The 25,899-nt window shown below is 37.4% G+C and overlaps 1 protein-coding gene across 3 annotated transcripts in view; it reads left to right on the top strand.

Moving 5' to 3' along the window:
* The first annotated feature begins 1,653 nt into the window (after positions 1–1,653).
* Positions 1,654–25,899, top strand: part of LOC127651284 (FRAS1-related extracellular matrix protein 2-like) — a 48,191-nt gene continuing 23,945 nt past the window's right edge. For all 3 annotated transcript variants that reach the window (XM_052137045.1, XM_052137046.1, XM_052137044.1), the window contains exons 1-9: positions 1,654–6,682; positions 6,845–6,934; positions 20,979–21,125; positions 21,707–21,937; positions 22,145–22,270; positions 22,532–22,783; positions 24,695–24,844; positions 24,958–25,167; positions 25,386–25,583. In XM_052137045.1, coding sequence (XP_051993005.1) covers positions 1,654–6,682; positions 6,845–6,934; positions 20,979–21,125; positions 21,707–21,937; positions 22,145–22,270; positions 22,532–22,783; positions 24,695–24,844; positions 24,958–25,167; positions 25,386–25,583 — 6,433 coding nt within the window. The remainder of the gene's footprint in view (positions 6,683–6,844; positions 6,935–20,978; positions 21,126–21,706; positions 21,938–22,144; positions 22,271–22,531; positions 22,784–24,694; positions 24,845–24,957; positions 25,168–25,385; positions 25,584–25,899) is intronic.

Raw genomic sequence — 25,899 nt, forward strand, 5'->3', positions numbered from 1 at the left:
CTCTCTTTTTCTTTTTTTAAATGGGATTCTTAGTGGCTCCACCACTAAGGTATAAAATGAAATATGTAAATAAATAAATGGGAATAAAAGCTATTTGTCCTTCTTTTTTTTAATTGATGTTGGATGCTTGTATTGTGCCTGAGCTCATGTTTCACATTAAGGGGTAAACTCGACATACTCCTGACAGCAATGGGGGATTTCCAAACCCCCGCAATATAATCGCAAAAGTTATATTTGGGCTCTCTAGAAATAAACTTATATGAGAGGATTTTTAGGCAGGAAGCAGGACATCACACCTCTTATGATCACTTCGAAGTATGCCATAAGTCAAACTGCTGATGTTCACAAATAAAGTGCCATTAAGAAATGTCTAAACACTCATATACTTTATATTTCAACAGTTTAGCCCTGCCGTTTATTTACACAGATTTTTGTTTAATTGGAATCCCATGAAATGGAAAAAATAACTAACAAACAAAATGGGTGAGGAATAGCAGCAAGAATTATTTTTATTATTTCATTTAATACAGGGTCATTGGGTGCCCTCTGTTAAACCAACTGGACAAAAATTTTGGGGCTTGACCTTTCAGCAGTCCCATAAGGTGACCCCCAAGTTACAAGCACATGAACGAGTATAGTAACTCAATAAACACATAATTTAATGCAAACAGAGCATGAGTTTATTGACTGTAAAATAATAATACAAAAATCAATTAATTACATCACATGTCATTGGAACTCTGGAACACATTGGAAAATGTAACAATTTAGAAATACTTTAGAAATGGCTACAAAATTTCTAAACTTTGTAGAAATCAGACAGGTGAATAAGATGGGAAACATTATTAATTTCAATCTCCAGATGACAGCCCCTAAAATGCCCTGAAATGATATTTAAGGGGCATTTTGTTTTTGCCACTCCAACAGAATGCGCTGTCTCTACTCTAATCAGCGATGTCTGCTGTTATTTTGTCTTTTGACAAAGTTCAAAACAAGTTAATATTTTTATGAAAAAAGTCATTTTTGTCACTTTGTCATTTTGAACAAAGAAATGCTCATGAAATAACTTATTCATGACAGTGGAAGTTTTGATGCCCTGGCCTTTATTCTTAAAGCATGAAAATAAAGCTCCACAAATCACAAATCAATAGCATGTAGAACTTTAGAATACGGTATGACAAAAGAACTGTGGCTTTCTCAGTTTTCTCAGTGAAGGTGTTTTTCCTTTTCTTTTTCTTTTTTTTTATCTTTCTTACAATTTTGGATCTCTAGAAAAGATAAGGGGCAGAGATTTCCTTACTCTGGTCCAAATTACGTTTATCCTCTAAGCCCCTACATTCAGTGGTTAAAGAGGCTATAGTGAATGTATTGCTTTAGGGGTAGGGGTGGGGGACTCTGCCTTAAATTAGCTGTGGGAGAGGTTGGACTGAGGGTGGAGCTTTGCAGTGTCACTATCTCCCTTGTTAAGTATTACCTGCAGTGTTTCAATAGGTTGGCTGCACTTGTGCTGTGTGTGGGGGGACAGAGAGAGAGAAGGGAGCATAGAACAAAGCCTTGAGAAATCAAGAGGACTCTCCTAAGTTTAACTTGGACATTGCAGTGCATCTGCTTTTGCAAGCTCCATTTAAAAGTGCAGTGCAACTAGCTGTAGATATGGCTGGTTGTCTGCAAATAGGAATGCTGCATGCTGCAGAAGCACATATGAAGTGCCTCTTTATATTGTATTCATTAGGATATTATCTCTCTATAGTGAATGCAGATCCTTCCAATGCAGCTTTTCACCACAGACTACAATCTGGACCTACTGCTGAAACAATCTTGGTAGCTAACAATGGGATTAGAGTTCCCTTTGGACGCTCTGTGTATCTGGACCCCATAAATGACCTTGTGACAGAAGTGCATGCAGGAGACCGATGTCACATTACAGTCCTGGACAATGACCCACTCGCCCAGAGACCTGGAATGCTAACTCCCAAGAAATTCCCGTGTGCTTTTGGAGCAGAAGAGGTGAAATACACTCACTTTGGTTCACGAAGCCCTAGCAAGGACCACATAAAACTACACTTGAGGTATGACTCCCACACAGACACTGTGGTGGTTCCTTTCCTTCTTGAAGTAGAAGTGGTATTTCAGCAACTGGAGATTCTCACTCGTAACATGCCTCTGGTTGTGGACAAGCTCAATGGGATAAGCAACCCAATTGACAAAAAAAACTTGGAGTTTGCTTATGAAGATGGTGTCACTAAATGCAAAGTGACTACCTTGGTTGGTGCAGGAAAATTTCCCAGGTATGGCACTCTTACAGATAACACAGTTAATGGCCAGATGATAAATTGCAATGATTTTCTCAGGAAGGGAATTCAGTATCAACACACTGCCACTACCAACTCTCCTAACAGAGACTACATTCCAATGCTAGTGGAAGTACAAGATAATGATGGTAATACTATTCAGCAGGAACATTTCCAAATTATGGTTAGAATAAAAGAGGGTACTGAAAATACACAACCAAAGCCTAGTTTTATATCTATGATGATGATGGAGATTGACCAATTTGTAATGACAGCCATTACGTCAGATATGCTGGCAGCTGAGGATGTTGAATCAAATTCTGATGAATTAATTTTTAACATAACATCTCCCCTGGGGTATCAGCAGGGCTATATAATCAGCACAGATGATCAAAACCAGCCAATCACCTCTTTTTATCAGAAAGACATGAAAGACCTGAAAATCGCTTACAAGCCTCCATCTGAGGATTCGGACGTAGAAAGAATTTTCCAGATCGAATTTGAAATTGTCGACACTGATGGAGCAGTTTCTGATCCTTTTGCTTTCATGATTGTTGTGAAGCCAATGAACACTTTAGCTCCAGTGGTGACCAAAAATACAGGACAGCTGCTTTTTGAAGGTCAATTAAGACCGCTATCCAGCTCACAAAATTTAGAGATTAGCGATGAGGACAATCTTGATGATGTGAAGATTACTGTAGTTGATGGATTGAAACATGGAGAGCTGACTGTGTTAGGGTCTCAAAGAAAGTTTTTCACACGAGCTGATCTGGATGCTGGCATTGTTGTCTACCAGCATGATGGAAGTGATACATACAGTGATAACATTATATTCAGAATGACTGATGGCAGTAACGATGTAGAGTTTTTATTCCCCATCACAATTGCTCCAATGGATGATGAACCTCCCATTATAAATGCAAACACTGGTATTGGGATTTTTAAGAATGAAGTAATGCAGATCTCCCCCTTTATACTGAGTGCCACTGACATTGACTCAGAGGATTCAAGCATTAAATTTATATTAGAAAAACCATACTCAACAATTGGTGAGCTGCTCCTCAAGCAGGTGGAGCCTCCTCCAAACCCATCTGTATGGAAGTTTAGTGCAACAGATGAGATGTTTGAACAGGTGGTGACAGAATGGTTTCAGCAAGATATTTTGGATGGGAAGCTGTTCTATCGTCACAAAGGACCTCACAGTATCACCACTGTGATCGACCAGTTTGTCTTTAGAGTCCAGGATGACAATGACCCACCAAATCAATCAGGAGAGAACTCGTTCACCATTAAAATCCATCCAGTGGATGACATACCTCCAGAGCTTTACCCTGGAACCACACTACACATGACAGTCAAAGAATATGAGCTGACATTTTTTAAGAAGAAGTTTATACGTTACACAGATCTAGACTGTGATGACAGGGACCTTAAGTACACCATCATTAAGCCTCCTACAGACACAGATGAAAACAATCCTGTTCCGCTTGGTGCCATTGTACTGACTGACACCCCTGACATTATCATTAGTGAGTTCACGCAAGCACAAGTCAACCACCATAAAATAGCATATAAACCCCCAGACCAAGAGCTTGGTATTACTCCAAAAGTAGTTCAGTTTACATTCACTGTAGAGGACACTGCTAGTAATTCAGTTGATGGACTTTTTACAATATTTTTACAGCCTGTTGACAACAAACCCCCAGTAATTACCAACACAGGTTTCACCGTTTTGGAGCATAACACCTTCATAATAACCAAAAATGAACTTGATGCCTCTGACCAGGACACTGAGGATGAGAATATTAAATTCACCGTGACACAGATTCCCAGATTTGGGCAGCTGCAATATCTAGGAATTGACATGTCTAATGGGGACACATTTGTGCTGGAGGACATTGAAAACAGTCGGCTGACCTACATCCATAGTGGTGAAGAATCTCTTCATGATGTCATTAAGCTGGACATTAGCGATGGCTTCCATGATGTGCCCATTGTTGTCAAGGTTAGCATCAAGCCTGTTGATGATGAAACCCCTACTATTATGTTACCAGCAGGTTTGTTAGGTGCCTCTATTGATGTACTTGAGAATGGTGCAACAGAAATCACCAGAAATGTCATCCAGGGTCGTGATGAAGACACAGATGACCTCATACTGACTTTCATAGTTGAGGAGCCTCCTAGACTAGGAGAAATAATGGTGAGGGGAGCCCCTGCTGAGCGCTTCACCCAGCAAGATATTATCAATGGCGTGGTTGTCTATGTTCACACTAGTGGTGAAATTGGCCCTATCAAAGAGCATGACTCCTTCAACCTCACCATATCGGACATGTCTGATGAATGGGTTGTTGGTGGAAACAAAGTCCAAGGGGTCCGTGTCTATGTTACCATCCTTCCTGTAGACAGTGTTCCACCTGTTATTAGTGTTGTTGGCCAGTTTGTAGTAGTAGAGGGTGAAAAAAATGTCATAACATTTGAGCACATTCAAACAGAGGATATTGATACTGATAATGATGATATCTTATGCACTATTATTGTTCAGTCCACATCTGGCTATGTGGAGAACATCTCCCCATTTCCAGGGTCTGAAAAATCCAGAGCAGGCACTGCCATTACTGCTTTCACTATTAAAGATGTTGGTCTTAACCACATCTATTATGTCCAAAGTATTCACAAAGGTGTGGAGCCAGTGGAGGACAGATTCACTTTCCGCTGCTCTGATGGCATTAACTTTTCAGAGAGGCACTTTTTTCCCATTGTAATCATTCCGACCAATGATGAAAAGCCAGAGATCTTTATCCATGAGTTTGTCGTCATGGAGGGGATGAGCTTGGTTATTGACACTCCTATTTTGAATGCAGCTGATGCAGACATCCCAGGTGATGAATTAGTTTTTGAAATAATTAAAAACCCCAAACATGGAAACATAGTTCAGCAGTTGAGCACTGGGGCAAATTCAGTGGTGAAGTTTTCCTTAGAGCTTATTAAGGAGTCCTCTAATATTGTTTATGAGCATGATGACTCTGAAACCAAGGAAGACAGTTTTAAAATTAGACTCACTGATGGGAAGCACACTGTTGAGGAGAAGATCCTCATAATGGTCATTCCTGTTGATGATGAAACCCCAAGAATGTCCATCAATGATGGACTGGAAGTATTGATTGGAGAAACCAAAGTTATTAGCAATAGAATCCTGAAGGCCACCGATTTGGATTCTGAGGACAAAGAGCTAATTTACATTGTCCGCTATGGCCCTGGCCAAGGATACCTCCAGCGAATTACCAAACATGGAGTCGTCATAGGCAACATTAGTGTTGGAATGAATTTCACTCAAGATGAACTTGACAAACAGTTGATTCAGTATGTTCACACAGGCCAGGAGGGTGTCCGTGACCTGCTAAAGTTTGACGTAACTGATGGAATCAATCCTCTCATTGATCGCTATTTCTACATTAATATTGGAAGCATTGATATGGTCTTCCCTGATGTCATAAACAAGGGTGTGACCCTCAAAGAGGGAGGTAAGGTCACCTTGACTACAGATCTTCTCAGCACATCTGATATCAACAGTCCAGATGAATATCTAAGTTTCAGCATCACTCGTGCCCCTAGCAGGGGTCACCTAGAAAGTACTGATCTCCCAGGTGTACCCATCTCTATCTTCACTCAGCTGCAGCTAGCTGGCAACAAGATCTATTACATTCACACATCTGATGATGAAGTGAAGATGGACAGCTTTGAGTTTGAGGTGACAGATGGCTACAACCCTGTGTTCCGCACCTTCCGTGTATCCATTACTGATGTAGATAACAAGAAGCCAGTCCTGACGATCAACAAGCTTGTGGTGGTGGAGGGAGAAACTAAGCTTATCACACCCTTTGAACTGACAGTAGAGGACCGTGACACACCAGACAACCTGCTGCGGTTTGTAGTAACTCAAGTGCCAGTTCATGGTCAGCTTCTGTTTAATGGAACTCAAGTCATTACAACATTTACCAAGCAGGACCTAAATGAGAACCTCATTACCTACAGACATGATAGTACAGAGACAAATGAAGACAGCTTCTCCTTCACAGTTACAGATGGAACTCATACAGACTTTTACGTTTTCCCTGATACTGTCTTTGAAACTCGCAAACCCCAGATGATGACAATTCACATCAACACTGTGGACAATGGGGTGCCTCAAATTGTTGTAAACAAAGCAGCACCCACCCTCAGGGTGCTTCAAACAGGGCACCTAGGATTTCTGATTACTAGTAAAGCTCTAAAGGCTGAGGACAGAGACAGCCCAAACAAAGTGCTTAAGTATTTTGTGGCTGAAAGCCCTCTTCATGGCTTTATCATGAATATTGCTTTGGGCAATGACAGCATCAAGTCCTTCTCACAGGGTAAGCTATGCTCATACTTATTTTTGTGGTCCAAACATATTAACAAAACAGCACATTTATTTTCTAATTGTGTGCAGTATTGACTAATGTATACAGTATATATCTGTCTTGTTATCTCAAATAATTATTCTCCAATTTATCATCTTTCCTCCCTATCATTAGCTGATATTGATGATATGAAGATTTGCTATGTGCTTCTTGATGGGTTCAATGCCACAAGTGACATATTCTACTTCACAGTGGAAGACAATGGTAAGAATGTCTGATATTTTTCTCTTCCTTGTCTCTCTCATTAACTGAAAGTGTCATGTGTCACTTAAGCTGGTGTTGGGATTCCAAAGCTTTCAGTTGATAATTTAAGTATATTTTACTGAAGGGGATTTTTAATTGTTAATTAGGAGAGTGTCTATGTAAAGTTTAGATTTAAAATGTATAGATATACATTTTACAATCTTTATTTGTGCAACCTGAAGACAGGACTCAAACTTATGTATGTATGGTCAAAATTGAACAGATGCAATTCTTCTTAATTATGCTATCTGGTCAAAATGCCTAACATGTTCTGAGTTTCTGGATTACATGACTCAAAGAGCTAAGCTTGAGCCCTAATATAAATTTATGAAACATATTCAGAAAACAAAATTATTAAATTATTGATCTGGTAAAAACAAATGCAGGTATGAATATGCTTTAGGGAAGGTTTCCAATAAATGTTTATAAGTAACCCTAATGGCAATGTTACTGCAACATTTATCCTTTGAAATCTCTCTTTGTAATTAAGTTTTGGCAAAGAAGATGGTTAAGGGCAGTCCAGCAAGAGAAAAGAACAACACATCTGTCTGAATGTATCTAAACGAACAAAGTGAAGGCACTGTGAATCCTTCAAATTTTAGATAGTCTATAAATTTGAATATGCATGGAGTAAAAATTAAGAATTTATTTAAACTCCTTTTGTATTGCTACAGTAGACACTCATTAGAGCCTAGGTGATCATTTGTGTAAGTAACTGTGTGAGGTTTGGATATGTTGCCTCAGCATGACAACTGTTCCTACAACAGAAGCTCTCACACACACACACACACACACAGAGAGAGAGAGAGAGAGAGAGAGAGAGAGACAAAGAAAACAATAATTAAACAAAGAATCATTTGTACTTGGATGAGTCTGGACAAGTTGGTAGAGCTTTGGTGGTCAGCAAATAAAAGCACTTGGCTGAAGTGCTTGGAGTGAGGATCAAGATTTTTTCTGACTGATGCGGTTTGAATTTCTGAGTGCTTCCCAGTAATTTCAAATGAGGCTGTAGTTTTGTTGTCTTGGATTTTATTTCACTTATTTTTCAAATTATTGTCAATGTCGTGATTCATATAATCAGCATAAATCAGTTTGATTGGTTAGAATTTGTTGATTGTAAATTGAAACAAGAGCTGATATTTCCTATTAGTAGTTTAATTGATGGCACATTAACTGCACAGGAACTGGAGCATGCACTAGGGCTGGCACTGCATTTCTTGGAAACATATCAGCTGGAGGCAGTCACTGCTATGAGAGCCAGGAAATTATACACAATACCAGAGGCCAAGCCAAGATGGTAGAGACAATACCATTCAGTGATAGAAAAGACTGAAAAGAAGCCACTATTCATGTATTTATGACTTTAATGAGGAGCAAGGGCCTAAGAAAATTATTATTGTTTGAGAGTACAATTTGCAAACCTCAGATATAATATAACTTCTGTATTGAAATATATGCTTAATGCAACAAGACATTTACTATGCCCAAAATTTTTATAGACTACAGTGAATGCAAAACAGGTTAGACATTTGAATTCTCAGATCTGACATCCTGTCTGGACATCCATTAAACTCACACTTATACAACTAACATGTTTACATGCAAACTGGGGCCTTGGAGAAAAACAAAAATATAAACAGGCACAATGGCTTATATGTTACAAAAGTATACATTAAAAAACATGTTCATGTATAGATCAGAGTTTCCAGGGCATGAGGTGTGAAGAGGGAGTTGGTGAAATGGATACTAGTAGAATGCTGTCCATAATATGAGAGTTGTACAGATGTACTGTCTATGTGCAGTGTGAAGCATATGTTAATATTTCAAACAGTGGCTAGTTTTTGAAAAGGTAACATTAATTATGGTGTTAATAGAGGGTAAGTCATGTGGCATTATTTAGTTAATTTCCCATTCAATTTGCGGCATTAAAACCAATAATACCTTAATTTGGACATCATTATATCTATAGTATACTACTTTATCATGTTTATTTATTTAAACAAATATTTTAAAGCAAGACCTACTTTCTGATTAGCTGAAAACATTTTATAATAATAATCATTAGTTTGGATTAAAGTTAGTAAAATAGTTAGGTCTCCAATTTGTTGACATTTTCAAATAATTATATATGAATAAAACTATGCATGTACTTACTTATCCCTATATATATATATATTAGGGCTGTCAATTGATAAAAAAATGTAAGCAAATTAATTACATGGTGTCCTGATTAATTAATCGTGATTAATCGCATATACAATTATTTGCTGAGAAAGCCCCTCATAGAAATATAATTCAATATATAATGATGAAATAATGATACATAGTTATCTTTAAATATAAAAATTATATATATATATATATATATATATATATATATATATATATATATATATATATATATATATATATATATATATATATAATTCACTTGTGAAATAGATTGCTGTGAACTGTATGACAATGATTGACTTATGATCAATAATATGGTAGTAAACAATACATTGTATTCTAAAGCCGCTTTTTGTATTGTCTTATCAATGATGAACTCTTGTGCCACAAGAATGTAATGCATTTTAATTATCTGATTATTTTTTTATATATATATATATATATATATATATATATATATATATATATATATATATATATATATATATATAATTTTAAATATTTAAAGATAACTATGTATAATTATATATTGATATAAATATGTATAATCATTATATATTGAATTATTGCTATATGAGGGGCTTTCTCAGCAAATATTTGTATATGCGATTAATCGTGATTAATTAATCGGGAGACCATGTAATTAATTCGATTAAAAATTTTAATCGATTGACAGCCCTAATTTAAAGATAACTATGTATCATCATTTCATCATTATATTTATATATATTTATATATATATAAATAAAATTAAAAAATATTCAGATAATTAAAATGCATTACATTCTTGTGGCAGAAGAGTTAATCATTGATAAGACTTTAGAACACAATGAATTGTTTACTACCATATTATTGATCATAAGTTAATCATTGGCATACAGTTCATAGCAATCCATTTCACAAGTGAATTTGTCAATCAGTTGGAGATTTATTATGAGGGCTTGTTTAAGGACCCGTCAATCTGCACCTGCGTCGGACATGCTTTTGTAACGTCTCGGGTGCGTTGCATCATAAACATACATTTTTAGGTCACTGTGTCAAGTTAAATATAGTTTAATATTTAGAACACATATTGAGATCCCTTAGTTTGGATTTGCTCTCCATCAAATGTTTTGAACGCAAGAATGTAACGCATGTCTGTGTTGTTCTGCGGCTGTAGGGTGTTTTTCTTCACTGTATAAACTGTACATTGCCACACAGCTGAAGTTTCACTTACTGCCCTCTGGAGTAAACAGGTGGTACTACAAGCTTGCATTTCTCAGGAATCTTCCATATTATTGTACGGGGGCATTGTGTTAATTTTAGTCAAATTAATTGCACTGAATTAACGCATTAAATTGACGTATATATATATATTCTGAGAATTGTCCCAAGCAAAGACAGGTCAATTACATTTGTAGAGGAGTAAAGCTTTAAATAGACCTTGCAAAAGTGCACGTAGAAGTCAACCTACGTTTTGGTTTGTTTTATTTCAATATCAATGAACATAATGTCTTTATGATTATTTGCTATAATAACAGCAACAGAAGTGTTTGGAGTTTTGAAGGTGCAGGTTATATTTTATGTTTTTAAAACTTCCATATGCTGTCAGCATTTTAATAATTTATTGGCCTATACAATACAAGATTAGGTATCATTAAAGGAGTTACATTGTATATTAGAGGCATAACTCATATGCAATGCAACAGTAAGCATGTAATATGATCTTTAGTTAGAAGGTGGAATGCATTTCCTCTGAGACTTGTGTCTCCAGCTACATTGACCTTGTGTTAGTGTGGAAGTTACTGCAGACAGGGATCTGTGTGTGTCAAGGAGAAGAAATCTGCAAACAGATCTCTTTTCAAAGTTCCCTCTATGCCAGGCTGTAACCCAAAGCCATCACAAGATATGTCAGAAACCTTGGGGCATTCCCTTGCCTAGTTCTTCTTTAGAGATGGAGTAGACCATGATGCTCAGTTGGTTTGGATTTTATTTCCCAATTTATCAGAAAATATGAAGACCAAAACTGTAAGTAAACAGTCAGGAAGCTTAAGCATAAATACGTTTTTGTTTTGGGTAAATCTAACAATATGAAAAAGAAAAAAGCTGTTAACCTTAGAGCCATGGAAATGGATTCAACAACTTTCTCTGGTTTAGCAGTTTCTTTTCATCTTCAATGTCAATCTTTGTGTTAGACATGTTAGCAGCCACCGAAAGATTTACTACTCTATGGTGCCAGTGACCACCACACCCACACTCAACACTGGAGTAACTTCTCTATAGGCCTAGTTCCTCCTCTGGATTACATGACTCAGATTTATGGGATTTTGTGAGAATGCTGGAGGATATGATGTATGGTTCTGGGGTTATTCTTATCTCTCACAGATGGCAAAGTTCTTCCTGTGCCCTGTGATCGGAGCTTTGAGATCACCCTATGGTGCCTTTCCCTCCTAGGAGTACTTTCTCTGAACTCTCTCTCTCTCTGCCTACCATAGACAAATTAGGCAACTGGTGTCAAAAGGGATGTGGCTGGTCTATCATGCCATATTTCATCTCTCTGCAGTTTGGGGATCAGGTGCCTGGCTTCCACAGATGTCAGTGGACAAGTACAGTACCTGACAGTGTCCAGTTGTCAAATATTTCCCTTGTGGAATGCCAAGAATTGCATGAGGCTCCTAACATACAGTTGAAGTCAGAAGTTTACATACACCTTTGCCAAATACATTTCAACACAGTTTTTCACAATTCCTGACATTTAATCGTAGAAAATATTCCCTGTCTTAGGTCAGTTAGAATCACTACTTTACTTTAAGAATGTGAAATGTCAGGATAATAGTAGAAAGAATTATTTATTTCATCACATTCCCAGTGGGTCAGAAGTTTACATACACTTTGTTAGTATTTGGTAGCATTGCCTGTAAATTGTTTAACTTGGGTCAAATGTTTTGCTGGTGTAACTGAGTCAGGATTGTAGGCCTTGCTCGTACATGCTTTTTCAGTTCTGCCCACAGATTTTCAATCGGATTGAGGTCAGAGCTTTGTGATGGCCACTCCAATACCTTGACTTTATTGTCCTTAAGCCATTTTGCCACAAATTTGGAGTTATGCTCAGGGTCATTGTCCATTTGGAAGACAAATTTCCGACTGACATTTAACTTCCTGGCTGATGTCTTGAGATGTTGCTTCAATATAAAAAAATTTTCCTTCCTCATGATGACATCTATTTTGTGAAGTGCACCAGTCCCTCCTGCAGCAAAGCACCTTCACAACATGATGCTGCCACCCCCATGATTCACGGTTGTGATGGTGTTCTTCAGCTTGCAAGCTTCACCCTTTTTTTCTCCAAATATAACGATGGAAATTATGGCCAAACAATTACATTTTTGTTTCATCAGACCAGAGAACATTTCTCCAAAGTAAGATCTTTGTCCCCATGTGCACTTGCAAACTGTAGTCTTTCTTTTTCATGGTGGTTTTGGAGCAGTGGCTTCTTCCTTGCTGAGCAGCCTTTCAGGTTATGTTGATATAGGACTCATTTTATTGTGGATATAGATACTTGTCTACCGGTTTCCTCCAGCATCTTCACAAGGTCCTTTGATGTTGTTCTAGGATTGATTTGCACTTTTCACACACAAACTCTGTTCATCTCTAGGAGAAGGAATGCATCTCCTTGCTGAGCAGTATGATGGTTGCATGGTCCCTTGGTGCTTGTACAGATTCAGGCATTTGGAAGTTGCTTCTAAGGACGAAGGTCCACATTTTTTTCTGAGCTCTTGGCTGATTTCTTTTGATTTCCCATGATGCACAGAGGCACTGAGTTTGAAAGTAGGCCTTAAAATGCATCCACAGGTACACCTCCAATTGACTCCAATTAGCCTATCAGAAGCTAATTGGCTAATTGCGTAAAGGCTTGACATAATTTTCTGGAATTTTCCAAGCTGCTTAAAGGCATTGTTATCTTAGTGCATGTAAACTTCTGACATAGTCAATTAAAAGTGAAACAGTCTGTCTGTAAACAATTGTTGGAAATGCCATGCACAAAGTAGATCTCATAAATTACTTGCAAAACTACAGCGTGCTAAGCAAGTATTCGTTTTAATGACTTCAACCTAAGTGTATGTAAACTTCTGACTTCAACTGTAAATTTCTAAGCTTGGATCACGCAAAAAGCCATTCATAGATGCAGAGGAAATGACCCAAGCATCTCAGGTCAGATATTAGATGTAAACCATTGTAAAGCGGTTAATGGGCAAGGAGGAGGCGAGAGCCGGCTTGGCAATATAAATAACAGTTTTAATAATAAACTGAATGAAAAACACACAAACATATATACACACAGAGCAGCTCATGTCATTCTCTCTCTCTCTCTCAAACCATCATCACAGGCCGCCTTTATCCCTCGCGTGCCCCATCAGGCTGATTCGGGACCGGGCGTGCGTTGTTCCAGCCCGGTCTCGCCCTCCTCCGCTCAACAACCATATTTGAATATCAGTTTGAATTGAATATTTTCAGAAGAATCAGAATCAGCTTTATTGCCAAGTATGCTTACGCATACAAGGAATTTGTCTAGGTGACAGGAGCTTCCAGTCAACAACAATACAAACAATACCAAAAACAGCAGCAAGACATAGGTAATTAAAACAAAAAAGAACACAAAATAAATAATTATACATATACGTACATACACTCACCTTCATACATACCCACATACACACACGTAGTGCAAATCTAATACAATCTGTTATATAAAGAACAAAAACCTGTATATTATGTACAGAGCAATGTAAGTAATGGCAGAAATGGATATGTTGGATAATATAAATTAAAATTAAAATTAAACTGTGTATTGCACATAATTATTGCTCAATGAGTAGTTTTTGAAGCATGGTCATGCATTAGGATGCTAGGCATTAGGGCTTGAGTTCAAACAGGGCAAGTTTAGACTTGCAATATCCCTCTGGTACTACATGTCCATCTCTTCTCAGCATTCTCTCCAATGCCTCAGGCTTTAAACATATTGCTATTTGGTTGACCTGTGGTGCTGAAGTGAGAATGGGCAGAACAATCATAATCTACTATATGATGACATCCTAAAATTTTGATAAAATGAATAGATTGTTGTAGACCAGAAATCATCAACACCAATTTGAATTTTGCATCCAAAAATTAGAAACAATGTAGTTATAATTTTGTTCCATTTTGGCCTTAACATTAGGAGATCAAGAAACATTGGCATCTTGAGAAAGAATATTGGCAAATCTCTTCTGAGGAGCTTTTAAAATGGCAGGGATAAAGCTGTCCAGGCCTGATGATAATAAAATTAGTGTTGTGTATGTGGCAAGATATTGCTCAAGTGTTTGAATAAAATGTTCAATTGTTTTAAAATGTTTAGACACAGCTGGGATTTGATCCAATTGTTTTCAGATTTATGAGACTGACAAATTAAGAATATACTTAAACAGATATACTGTATGGCCATTTTTGTGAGTCTAATGAAATTACATATTTAAGTATAATAGCAACAAACCTTTCTATCCTTGCAGAATAAATGTTGGCAATTTAAAACAGGTAGAATTGATGGTTGATAGAGTAAATGTTGGTTGTAAAGTCAGGAATACATTTTTTCAGAAGCCATAAAATGTTAGCTTCTATTAAGGTTAGTTCTGTTGTTCTAGCCTTTCTTCTTTTTTCCACAATATCAAAGGCTGGATTGACCCAAGTGGGAATGTGACCATTACTTAGCCCTGCATTCTTTCTGTGTAAAGGAGGTCATAAATAGTTCCAAAGCTTCAGACAACCAACTATTAAATTAGTTAGCACCACTCTTTGATGTCTTACTGGGCTTTACATATGCTTGGTTATCACAAAACTGGCATTATACTGCTATCTTTGAATCATAGTGAATAAAAAAATTTAATAAATAAGCATTCTGAGAAAACACTCTAAAAACTCATGAGATTACCTGCTGGTTTCACAGGGAGGCACTTTTGTGTTTTTTGTTAATCGTAGACACAAATTCCCCTTGAGTGTAGAATGAAGCAGAAAGAAACCATGACAGTGGGTTTGGGCCACCCAGACAATGCCTGCTGTCTGCCTCAGTTGTTGCTCCCATGCATAGATAAAAGTTGAAAAAGAGGACAACAAGGGAGGGCATGCGAGCAGGGAATGAGGATACACCTGTCAGTTCCCCGCTCTTAGAATCTGATAACCACAGATAAACTGGTGTGAGAAAGAAGAGGAAAAAAAGCACACAATCAGAGGACTGAGGTGGCCTCTATGGTTACTGCTAAACAGCACCTGCCTTCCAGAAATAGCAATAAAACAATTTAGAAAATGGCCCCAGGTTACGGTCAACTCAGACAGCTAAATTGACTCTGGAAACAACAGGATATCTTAGTGATAATGGGGATGTCCCAATGCCGATATCAGAATCGGATCTGATACCATAATAATGTACTCATTAGTGATGGCACCAATCTGATACCTGTATCGGTATCGGCTTCGATATTGGCGTTTTTAGACGGATCTGGTATCAGTCCGACGAGCCCTACTGTCAAGCTCCAAAGATGACATAAAAGAACAATAAAAACACCATAAATTTAGTTCATATGACACATGCATTTTATTCAAAGCCACATGCAGACGTGCGATAGTTCTGTGATTCACAAAAGCCTGTGTATAATAAGTACATATATAAAATGCATGTGCAGCGCTAAGCGTTAGTGAATGCCACTGCTCTGTTGACACACACACTTGCAGCTATTTTCAGCCTTCAGGTGGTGCGCAATATTTCAGCGCTACTCACGAACAACATCTCAGATGTAGATGCTCAACTGTTTGGTTCACTTATATGCATTTAGAACAGAGGAGCATTTTACCAGAATTTGAATAAGAAGCGAATTAAACTACTGTGATCTTGCCTACAAACAGACATATACAGGACTTCCTGGGGAGATGAGAATATCAAAGTAAATACCCTGAGGGTTTTAAAGTTAAATGTGCACGATTGAGAAATATTACTGTTGTTTTTAAAATTCTAAAAGTCAATGATAATTGTAATAATAATAATTTATTGATGAGCATCGCACGCTCCGTTTGTAGCAGATGACAGCGAACATAGACACATTCAATTTGTAGCGTGAGCACAATATTATGTTGACAATTATTAGTTGCATCTTCATTGGATAAAAGTTAATTTCATTTATTTAAACACCATTTTGATAAAATAATAATAATAATAATAATCTGTTGATATGGAGTTGTACAAAGCAATGTATCAGCGGAAAAAATAATAATAATTGTATCAGGACATCCATAATAATGTGTACTAGAACCAGACGCGGCGTCAGCCGATTTTGCCGGGGCTTCAGCCCCGAATGTTTTGAGTGTATCCACAAATGTATTTTGAAATGTTGACTGACAAATATGAAACCGGACAATAGCCTATGTAAACCCCCATAATCATAAATTGCCTTATTTCATTGTGCTTTGGCTTTGCACATACTGCATACAGACTGTAAAAATAGACATAGGTCTTAAAAATAATCTAGCCTATAGAATAAGTTTCTTTGCTGTCGGTAGCCTATGGTAAGAAGAGGTACTTCCTCTCTGTTGAATATGCAGCAGGTAGGGGAGGAGTTGACATCAACTAACGTTACTTATTGTCGAGTTAACAGCAGTTAGCAGGAAAGACAGCAAAAATGAAGCAAATGAGGCTATGGGGATTTTTCCAAAAGAAGTCGGTGGGTAGCCTGGAACACTAGTTTTATCCCACTGCACTTGTAACGAGAGCCAGCAGGTAGATAGCTGTGCCGTGTGTAAACCTCACTCTCCTGACCTCAAGAGGTGCACTACCGACTAACACTAAAGGCTGTAGCCTATAGACTCCTTGTAGTGCATACGCCTCTCACGCCGGGGACGTCAGTTCGAGTCATGTTCTGAGTGTACTTTTCTTGTTTATCATGTGTTGTTTTCTCTAAGGATAACCAATAAGCATTAACATAAAATGTATATGTGACTTGTTTTGTGATATTAGTTTGTAGTACATATACACTTTGATTTGATTAAATGGTTTTGTAGAGAGTAGCAAAGATGAGCTACAGACTGAGGAGCCAGCAGCAGCAGCTGTGCCAGAATCAGGCATGGAAACTGGTAACAATTAATAAGTCACTTTACTTTAGAGAAAGTTAAAAGTGAAACATCGTTTATCCAAATGCTCCTAATGAATGGATTTTGACAGATGAACATGGAGAATTATATACAGTTCGATGCCATGGTGTGTCAATGAACTTAGAATAAAGTCATTAATGTATTGCTTTAACGTAGGATCTTATACATCATTTTGACTATTTATGTCAAAAAATATCAATTATTTATATAAAAAAAAATTTTTTACCTCGCTTTACTCACTATAATATAACTCTTGTGATGACTTTATGGTAATGTACATGAAAATTCAAGAATCATGATAGATCTTAGGGCAATCCCACTGATCTGCTCTTCCCAATACATTTTCTTCAATGGTATTGGTCTACAATTTGAAATATGTAGCACTTGATGAATTAGTTGTTTGAAGCTGATTTGCAAGAAGTTATGTGCTGTATTTGTTCTTTTGCATCACAGATGATTCGGGGAGGAGAGAGGATGAGTTAGTCGAGGATAGTAATAGAATGGAAGATTTAGGAACTGTAGAAACAGGCCCCAGCCAGAGCAAAACTCAAAGAATACCCTCTCACCAGCTTTGGACTATGAGAAGTGGTTGCTAGTGTGAAAATACAATTGTCTGGGCTAAGCCCCGGATGTCCTTCAATGCTGGAAATGCCTCTGACTAGAGCAGTGACTAATTCAATGGAATAAGTATAGGAAATATTTTAGATACAATTGGAAAGATATCATACAAGACATCCTGTGGTACACTTCACTTTAGGCTGCAACATTTGTTTGTACACTGCAACTCCAAGAAATGGAGAACATATCTGCATCAGCTCTTTTACATATGCTTGGTTATTCAAATTTCTCAACACCTCTTGGGACAGCTGCTGCATTTAATTAAGGTAGTGTTAAAGGCTAAAGGAAATCATGCCACAGTTTTTGCATTACTTATATCCAACTGAGGTAGAGTGGTGGCTTATGGCAGCATATTTTCCTTCACATTCTTGCTATTCAGAAAAGGCTAAAACAAATTGCATTGTTAAACTTACAAGACCAAGTAAAAAAAAAATACTATAGTGTTTTTAAGCAACATTTATTTATTTTTTCTCACAATTATCCTTTCCTTCTAGGGAAGATACATGCTGAAGTGCTATTGAACACAGTATATTTCATCTACATCTAGATTTTTTGATGCTGCCACAGCTGTAGCGTCAATTTTCTCACGTTCTCTTCAAAGTGCAAAAACAGTTTGAGCTTGTTTGTGTTCCAACTCCCACTCAAGTGTATAGATGTATCAATTCATGAAAGAAACATGACTAAGAGGAGAATATGATACTCTTTAAGAAAATGTTTTTGGACCATTTTTCATGTGGTACAGACAGAATTGCAATATGAAAACGCAAGTTATTGATGCTAGTGATTGTTTCTTGATTCGTTTTTGTTCTTAGTTGTTCCTATTTAAATTGTGAAGTCATTATTATCACAGTATATGCTTGATAAATAATTTTTATACAGTATTTAAGGAATAAAAGGATATTGTCTTCATTGCAATTGGAACTATTTTCGATAAGCTTGTAGACAAAGTGCCCTTATCCAGGCCCAGAGAAATGTTACAAGGCCCTAGAATCTCACAGGTGACTGCTGGGTGCTTAACTGAAAAGGAGCTTTCTGTCTGCATGTTGTTCGTTTAATAATCCTCTGATACAGCTCCACTAAGCTCAATATCAGTTCATACTCAAACAGGGTAGTTTGCCTGAGAAAATTGTCTCCTGAAGACAGAGACACTTGGGCTGAGCTTCGATATACTTTACCATCCAAAGCCTTTGAAACATGCTTAATTTTCTTCAGCATGTAGATGTTGGGCCTTTGTGAGATATTTAATACAAAACTGTGCCCAGCTATATAGTTAAATCTTAGAAGTGGGGCATTACCTGTGTGCCTGAAGAAAAACTCTCCAATCTTACATGGAATGTTTTCATAATATATTAAATATTGTAGAATGTTCTTTGCACTTAATCTTACGTGAGTTCTCTTATATCTCTAATATAACATATATTGTGGTGTATTTTCCTTTGTATCACCTCTATTAATAAACAACAAGTTTTTTTCTTCACCAATTATTAATAACATTCCTATGTCTTTGTATCAGAATGCATTTGTATACCAAAAAAACATGTATTTCTGTGCAATTGTTAATGGTCGTTAGTATTATAGTATTTAATAATGGAATCTCTGGTTGAGCCACCTACTGTACCAGGGTAAAATGTCTTGTTGATTAAAGCCTCCTGTACTGAATGTACTAATGGCGGCCATGTGCATCGCTTTCTATGTGCAAGGGCCATTCGTCTTAAATTTGCCTCTCATAAACGCGTAGCCTTTGGTGTGAAAAGGCCTTGAGATGTACTGTATTTACACTTCTTTGAAAGCTTAACTGCAGGTAAAATATTTCATTTGTACGAGGCTCCCTTCTATGTCAATCTGCTTTAATGTGCTTGACGACACATCCGCAATCCAGGGCAAAGACATAAATAATAAACAAGTTCTATATTTTTAGCTAGAGCAGACACCTGAGCTTGGTCAAGGCCAATGCTGTCACATGAAGCTGAGCTACTTCCTAAACTGTGTATAGGAAAGCCAAAGAAGGATATGACGGTAATGCCACCATTTATTCCAATATTGTAATAAATCGATCACACAACATAGCTGCTATTTTGAATTGGTTTAAGCTGTGGCAGCTCTGTTGACTCCTTTGTCTGCTTTGAATAAAGTCTAAATTCAATGGCATATGAAGAAAATCTGAACAGTTGGTGTCAAGAAAATTTGTCCAGGAATGTTAAAGACCTTTTCTTTTTAGGGATAATCAGAGTCATGGGGTTGCACTACTGGATTATGGAAGGATGGGATTGAGAATCCTTTCAAAGTCATTACTTTTTTATCCTACTTAAATCAGCCCAGATTTGTGATTGTATCTCTGCTTTGCATTTAAATCATTTAGATTCTATGGACTTCAGGCATTAAGTGTTATAAATACTGCTTTTGATTCCTAATCTGTGTACTCTAATGTAATCTGATTAATCAAAAAAGATGACTGATCACAGATGTACTACATTATATGGAAGAAAAATGCTGAAATACTGTTGTGCTGAAATCATTATATATTTCAGGATATAGCTCTTTGTCTTGAAATCTGTACTTTTAATCTTGATTTTGGATCTGGTGGCAAGGCTCTGGGACAAAAGGTCAGGCTGACTTCTTCATGGTCCCTGCTGGTGTTTTAATAGCTAGTCATCACAGTGGTAACCAAACCATCCATTTTTTTTGTCTTATTCTGCACCAACCACAATACTCCACAACTCCAACTACTTTCTTTCACTGTCACAATCTGGGCTTTTGACACTAACCTGAAACCTGACTCGTCTTTACCATGATTTATCACCTAGCAATGAAAAACAGCAGCAAAAGACTGGGTGAACATGAGAAAATATTGTGTATTGGTTTCACAATAGTAATGAGGGAAAGAAAAAAAATAGATGGAGGGTATCAGTACAACAATAAACCAACCCAGGACATCTAAAACCAGGACTCAGGATCAAGTTAGGCTCATTTGGCCCCTTGTTAAAATGGTAATTCAATCAAGTTTTCCATGTAATCAAATACATACTTTGTCTGTTCTCATGAATTTTTCTTTATTCTGTTTGGGAAGGGGGCAACAAACTGAAGCCACAACCGTTCCGTCTGAACTGGGCCTGGATATCTCTGGAGAGGGAATACTACATAGTAGATGAGGATGCAAAGTTCCTTGAGGTCACCCTCAAACGCAGGGGATACTTAGGAGAGACATCATTTGTCAGTAAGTATTTTTCAAAGTTGAAGAGAAACTGTTACACTGAAGTTTGTTACAGTACAACAGAAAAAATAGCTTACAGTTCTCTGTTCTAAAATATTTTACTGAAATATTTGAAAGTTTAATTTAAATCAAGCATTGAAATCTCTTCAGATGAAACAAATAAGAGATCAACTGTGATTTGCGTGAACAAGATTTGACTGGCTACTTTTTGAGAAACAAATACAGGTCATGAAAAATTTGAACTCCAATAAAAATAATTTCAAACTTCTTTCATTGCCATGCTGGCATATAAAGAAAGATATGGGAACTTTATTTTGGAGCTGTTACAAGTTGTTGCCTCTGAGTTCGGTATTTTTACAACCCTGTAACTGGGACTTACAATGTCTTAAATTATACCTTAGTCTTTTTACTGTTACTGTTTCTTAAAAAGTATGGCTGTAAAGTAGCTTGCAGACATCTTTAAGCATTATAGAGTAATCCTCTCACAGCATTTGTCCTCTTAATTACCACACCACAAACTATTCAACCAATTTAAGCTAATTTTGTAGTTCAAGATATCTAAGCAGTGTTGTGCATTTCAAAAGGCATTGCCACCAAGGATGGCACAGCAAAAAAGGACAAAGACTTCCGTGGCAAAGCTCAGAAACAAGTGCAGTTTAACCCTGGCCAAACCACTGCCACCTGGAGGGTCAAGATATTCACTGACCAAGAGTTTGAAACTTCAGAGACTTTTGAAATCCATCTCTCAGAGCCAGTGATGGCCGTTCTTGAGTACCCTGATATCACCATAGTGGAAATTGTGGATCCTGATGATGGTAATTATACCATGACTTGAACAACACATTTTTCTACAGTATTGCTTTCAGAGCATGCACGAGAGCAGGCTTTTGATTTGCATTTCAGATGTGGCTGATATTTATATCCAGAGAAAAATCTTATAATCAAATATTTAGTAATACAAGCAACTTTGTTTTTACTGTATATATGTTTATGCTTAAGAATCTGGATTTATCTCTACTCAGAATCCACAGTGTTCATTCCTCAGGCAGAATATCATATAGAAGAAGATATAGGAGAACTGCTAGTACCTGTCCACAGGTCAGGAGATGTCAGCCAAGAACTCATGTTGATCTGTTATACACAGCAAGGTGAGATTTATGAAACAAATGAAATATTTTCTGCATTGCTTTATGAAATCATTGCAATCATGTGATTATCCAATTATCGTTATTCAAATATTGCCTGCCGGCTTGAACTTTTGAGTCCTAGCCAGTTAAAACTGAAGTACTTACATGACTGTACATCAGCTGTACTTTTGGTGTTGGCATCCTTCTATAAACCTGCATTATTTTTAACATGTTACTATTTAAAAGTTCACTTGTATGAAAATAAGCAATCTTTCAAAACAGGCAGTGCATCCGGCACCACCCCTAGCACTGTGCTCTCCTATTCTGACTACATCACAAGGCCTGAGGACCACACCAGTGTTCTGCGCTTTGACAAGGATGAGAGGGAGAAGTCCTGTCGCATTATTATAATTGATGACTCCCTATATGAGAAAGAGGAGAGCTTCAACGTGTCCCTCAGTATGCCTATGGGTGGCCAGGTTGGAGCCAAGTTCCCAAGCACTAAGGTGGTCATCTTGGCCGATAGTGATGATGGTAAGTTGGCTTTCATAAGAACTAATAGCTGTATTTATAGGATTCATAGGCATAGGTATGATTGTTCTCTTTAACAATTCCTTGGAATTTGTTCATTGTACATTAATTAATGTAATTATAATTTTTACAATACACATTTGTGATTAGTTAATAATTATGATCTGCTGAATTAACTAGTTTATTGAACAAGCTTAAAAGAAAGTAGCAGAATATGTCTTTAATGTGGGAACTCAGGAATCATGAAAACGGGTTGTTCCACCTTCTAGGCGGGGGTGGTGAAAAGGAGGACCTATACATAGTAGTGCGAGTCTATAATGCTCTAATAGATTTATAACCAACTATATTCTCTAGTTATTTTCCACAAACAAGTCTTTTCATGACCGTAGAAAATTAGAATCTAAAGAGTATCCTTTAATCCTCATAAAGACACAAAACTATCTCCTCCATGTTCTGTGGTTGTGTTGACATGTCAAATTTGGGTCTCACCTGTTCTTTCTTTCTTGCTGTTCTCTTTATTGCACATACTTTGAAAGGAGAGGTAGCCACAGAACAATCCATCTTTACTTTGTGGCCATACCACTTTTGTTCCTGGCTGTGTGGCAACATGATAACCCAAAACATGCTCAGAAAGCACAATTAAGGACCCATGACATCTGTAACGACCCGTAAATCTCAGTGAGGGCAGTGAAAGAGCTCTGTGAACATCCTCTCCATTCAAGCTCAAGATTTGTGTATTAAGGGATCAAGGCATTGTTCAAACAAAAGAAATAGTTTGCCATCTGTAAAATCGTTTCCTTCAAGACTTCACTAAGGGTTTCTTTTTAGAAGCTTATCCTGGAGATTTTTACAAAAGTAATTTTTTTTTTTTTTAACTTTTGAAAGATTAGCTTTATTTAGGAATAAACTGCATGTTTAGAAGAAAAAAAATTTTTGGTCAAATTTAGAATTAGAAGATTTTAAATAAATATCGTATAATAACATTTTTGCCAGCCAGTGGCTTCAGATAAACATTTATGTTTAGGAAGCTAAGAACAATTTAATTTATCAGTCTTATGAGTGGTGCTCATTCCAAAAACAAAAAAAAATAAACTTCAATAGTGGTAAAACCCACTTCACAACACCCTTCACAACAGCAATCACTTGCTCCACAATTTGCAGTTTAACCCCAAATATATTTATGTGTAAATAATGTATGATCATGTCTAGACCTTATTTGTCTGATGAAGCGAATTAAGATTCATGCGCACATTGTAGCTCAGCGTCTTGGTGGGTCTGGAAGGGCCCAGTAGTATATTTGTGTCTGGTTGCAGGAGGATGGGGACTCTGCTGGATTCACTTGTGGTCTGGATGCCAGCCAGAGTTGAAATCTTTTTGTTGTGTCTCTGACATGTTCTCGAAGGAGGTGTCACATTTCTCTTTCTCTTTGTGCCCCCCTTAAACTTACGGCCTCTAGTCCCTCCCTGGAAAGCCCTCTACCCTCCACATTAATTTATCATGAGCCAGATGATGCTGATATAGCTCTGGGAACCTCTAAGTCCCTCCAAACACACACAAAGAAACACTTACCCAAGTGCATTTTGACTGAGGTATTCGACTCAACTGTCTGGTTCCACCACACAGACAGGAAGTTGGAAATTATGTTATTTTTCCTGTGATCTTAAGGGGGTGATAACAGAGCCAACTCCGTGGGACAGATACAGCCTTTTGTAAGATAGAACATGACTCACTGTAACAATGCTTTAAACCTCATGTAGTGCTGGAAATGCATCTCTCTGCTTCTGATTGGTGTATACATTATGTTAGTGTAGCTTATACTATACTCTTGAAAAGGTGTTTCAGGAAAGTAAATAAAAAAAAACTTGAGTTTGAAAAAGTTGAGTCAGTTTATTAAAAATATTTCCTCTTGTACAGAGCCATCTTTCTATTTTGGAGAGACCGAGTACATGGTGGATGAGAGTGATGGATACGTGGAGGTGAAAGTGTGGAGGACTGGCACTGACCTTTCGAAGACAGCCACCATCACAGTCCGTTCCAGGAAGAGTGAACCTGTGTCAGCAGAAGGTAAGGAGAGTCAAAAACAGAATTACTTAAAAGCAAAATATCATTAATAATTTTGATATAGGACTTCACCTATCCTCTCTCACCCTACCTCTTGTTCTTTGCTCCTTTCCCAGCGGGCCTAGATTATGTGGGAATCAGCCATAACTTGGACTTTGCTCCAGGTGTGACAGTGCAGACTTTCCGGGTGACTATCCTGGATGACTTGGGCCAGCCAGAGCTGGAGGGACCAGAGACATTTGAGCTGGTGCTGCGTATGCCCATGAGCGCAGTTCTAGGAGAGCCAAGCAATACAGTCATTACTATCAATGACACTGTCACAGATTGTGAGTAATGGGTTAAAAACAAATCTAAAATGTTTTAACTTGGGCAAACAATTTCAGCTTATATTAAAAGATCTCATATGTTTTTACTTGAGTAGAGAGTGTAAGAGATTAAACAACAGATCAATTGATTATTAGAGCCAATGATAAATTCCATCCACTTTTCTTTATCAAATGAATGGTAGGCCTACAATTACTGTATCTTGGTTTTGTGCTTGCAGTGCCTAAAGTGCAGTTTAGGGAGGCAGAGTACAAGGTGGATGAGGCAGATGGAGAGTTGAGGGTGATGGTGTACCGTAGCGGTGACATCAGTCAGAGGTCCACGGTCCGCTGTTACACTCGCCAGGGATCTGCCCAAGTCATGATGGACTATGATGAGCGACCAAATACTGACGCTTCCATGATCGTGTTCCTACCAGGTCTGTTTTTTATTTTTTTATTTGTTCCTCAACGCACCCTTTCCTCGATCTACAGGATGCTCTCATGATCTTTTGTATCTAAGGGATACCATGGCTACTTGTCACATGGGGAAGTTTTCACAAAGGCTTTCAGTAATGATAAGATTTTCAGAGTCAGAAGTCCATTTGCACAAATGTTTGTTTTCTCTAGTCAAAGTTTTGTATGTTTAAAAATATCTAGTTCTTAATTTCTGTGAATTAATTACCCTTCAAATTAAATGTTTCCTATTACCATATTTTTTATGCAGCTCTTGGGTAAAGCGAACATAATGAAACT

Source organism: Xyrauchen texanus, chromosome 11 (genome assembly GCF_025860055.1).
Source record: "Xyrauchen texanus isolate HMW12.3.18 chromosome 11, RBS_HiC_50CHRs, whole genome shotgun sequence".
Lineage (NCBI taxonomy): Eukaryota > Metazoa > Chordata > Actinopteri > Cypriniformes > Catostomidae > Xyrauchen > Xyrauchen texanus.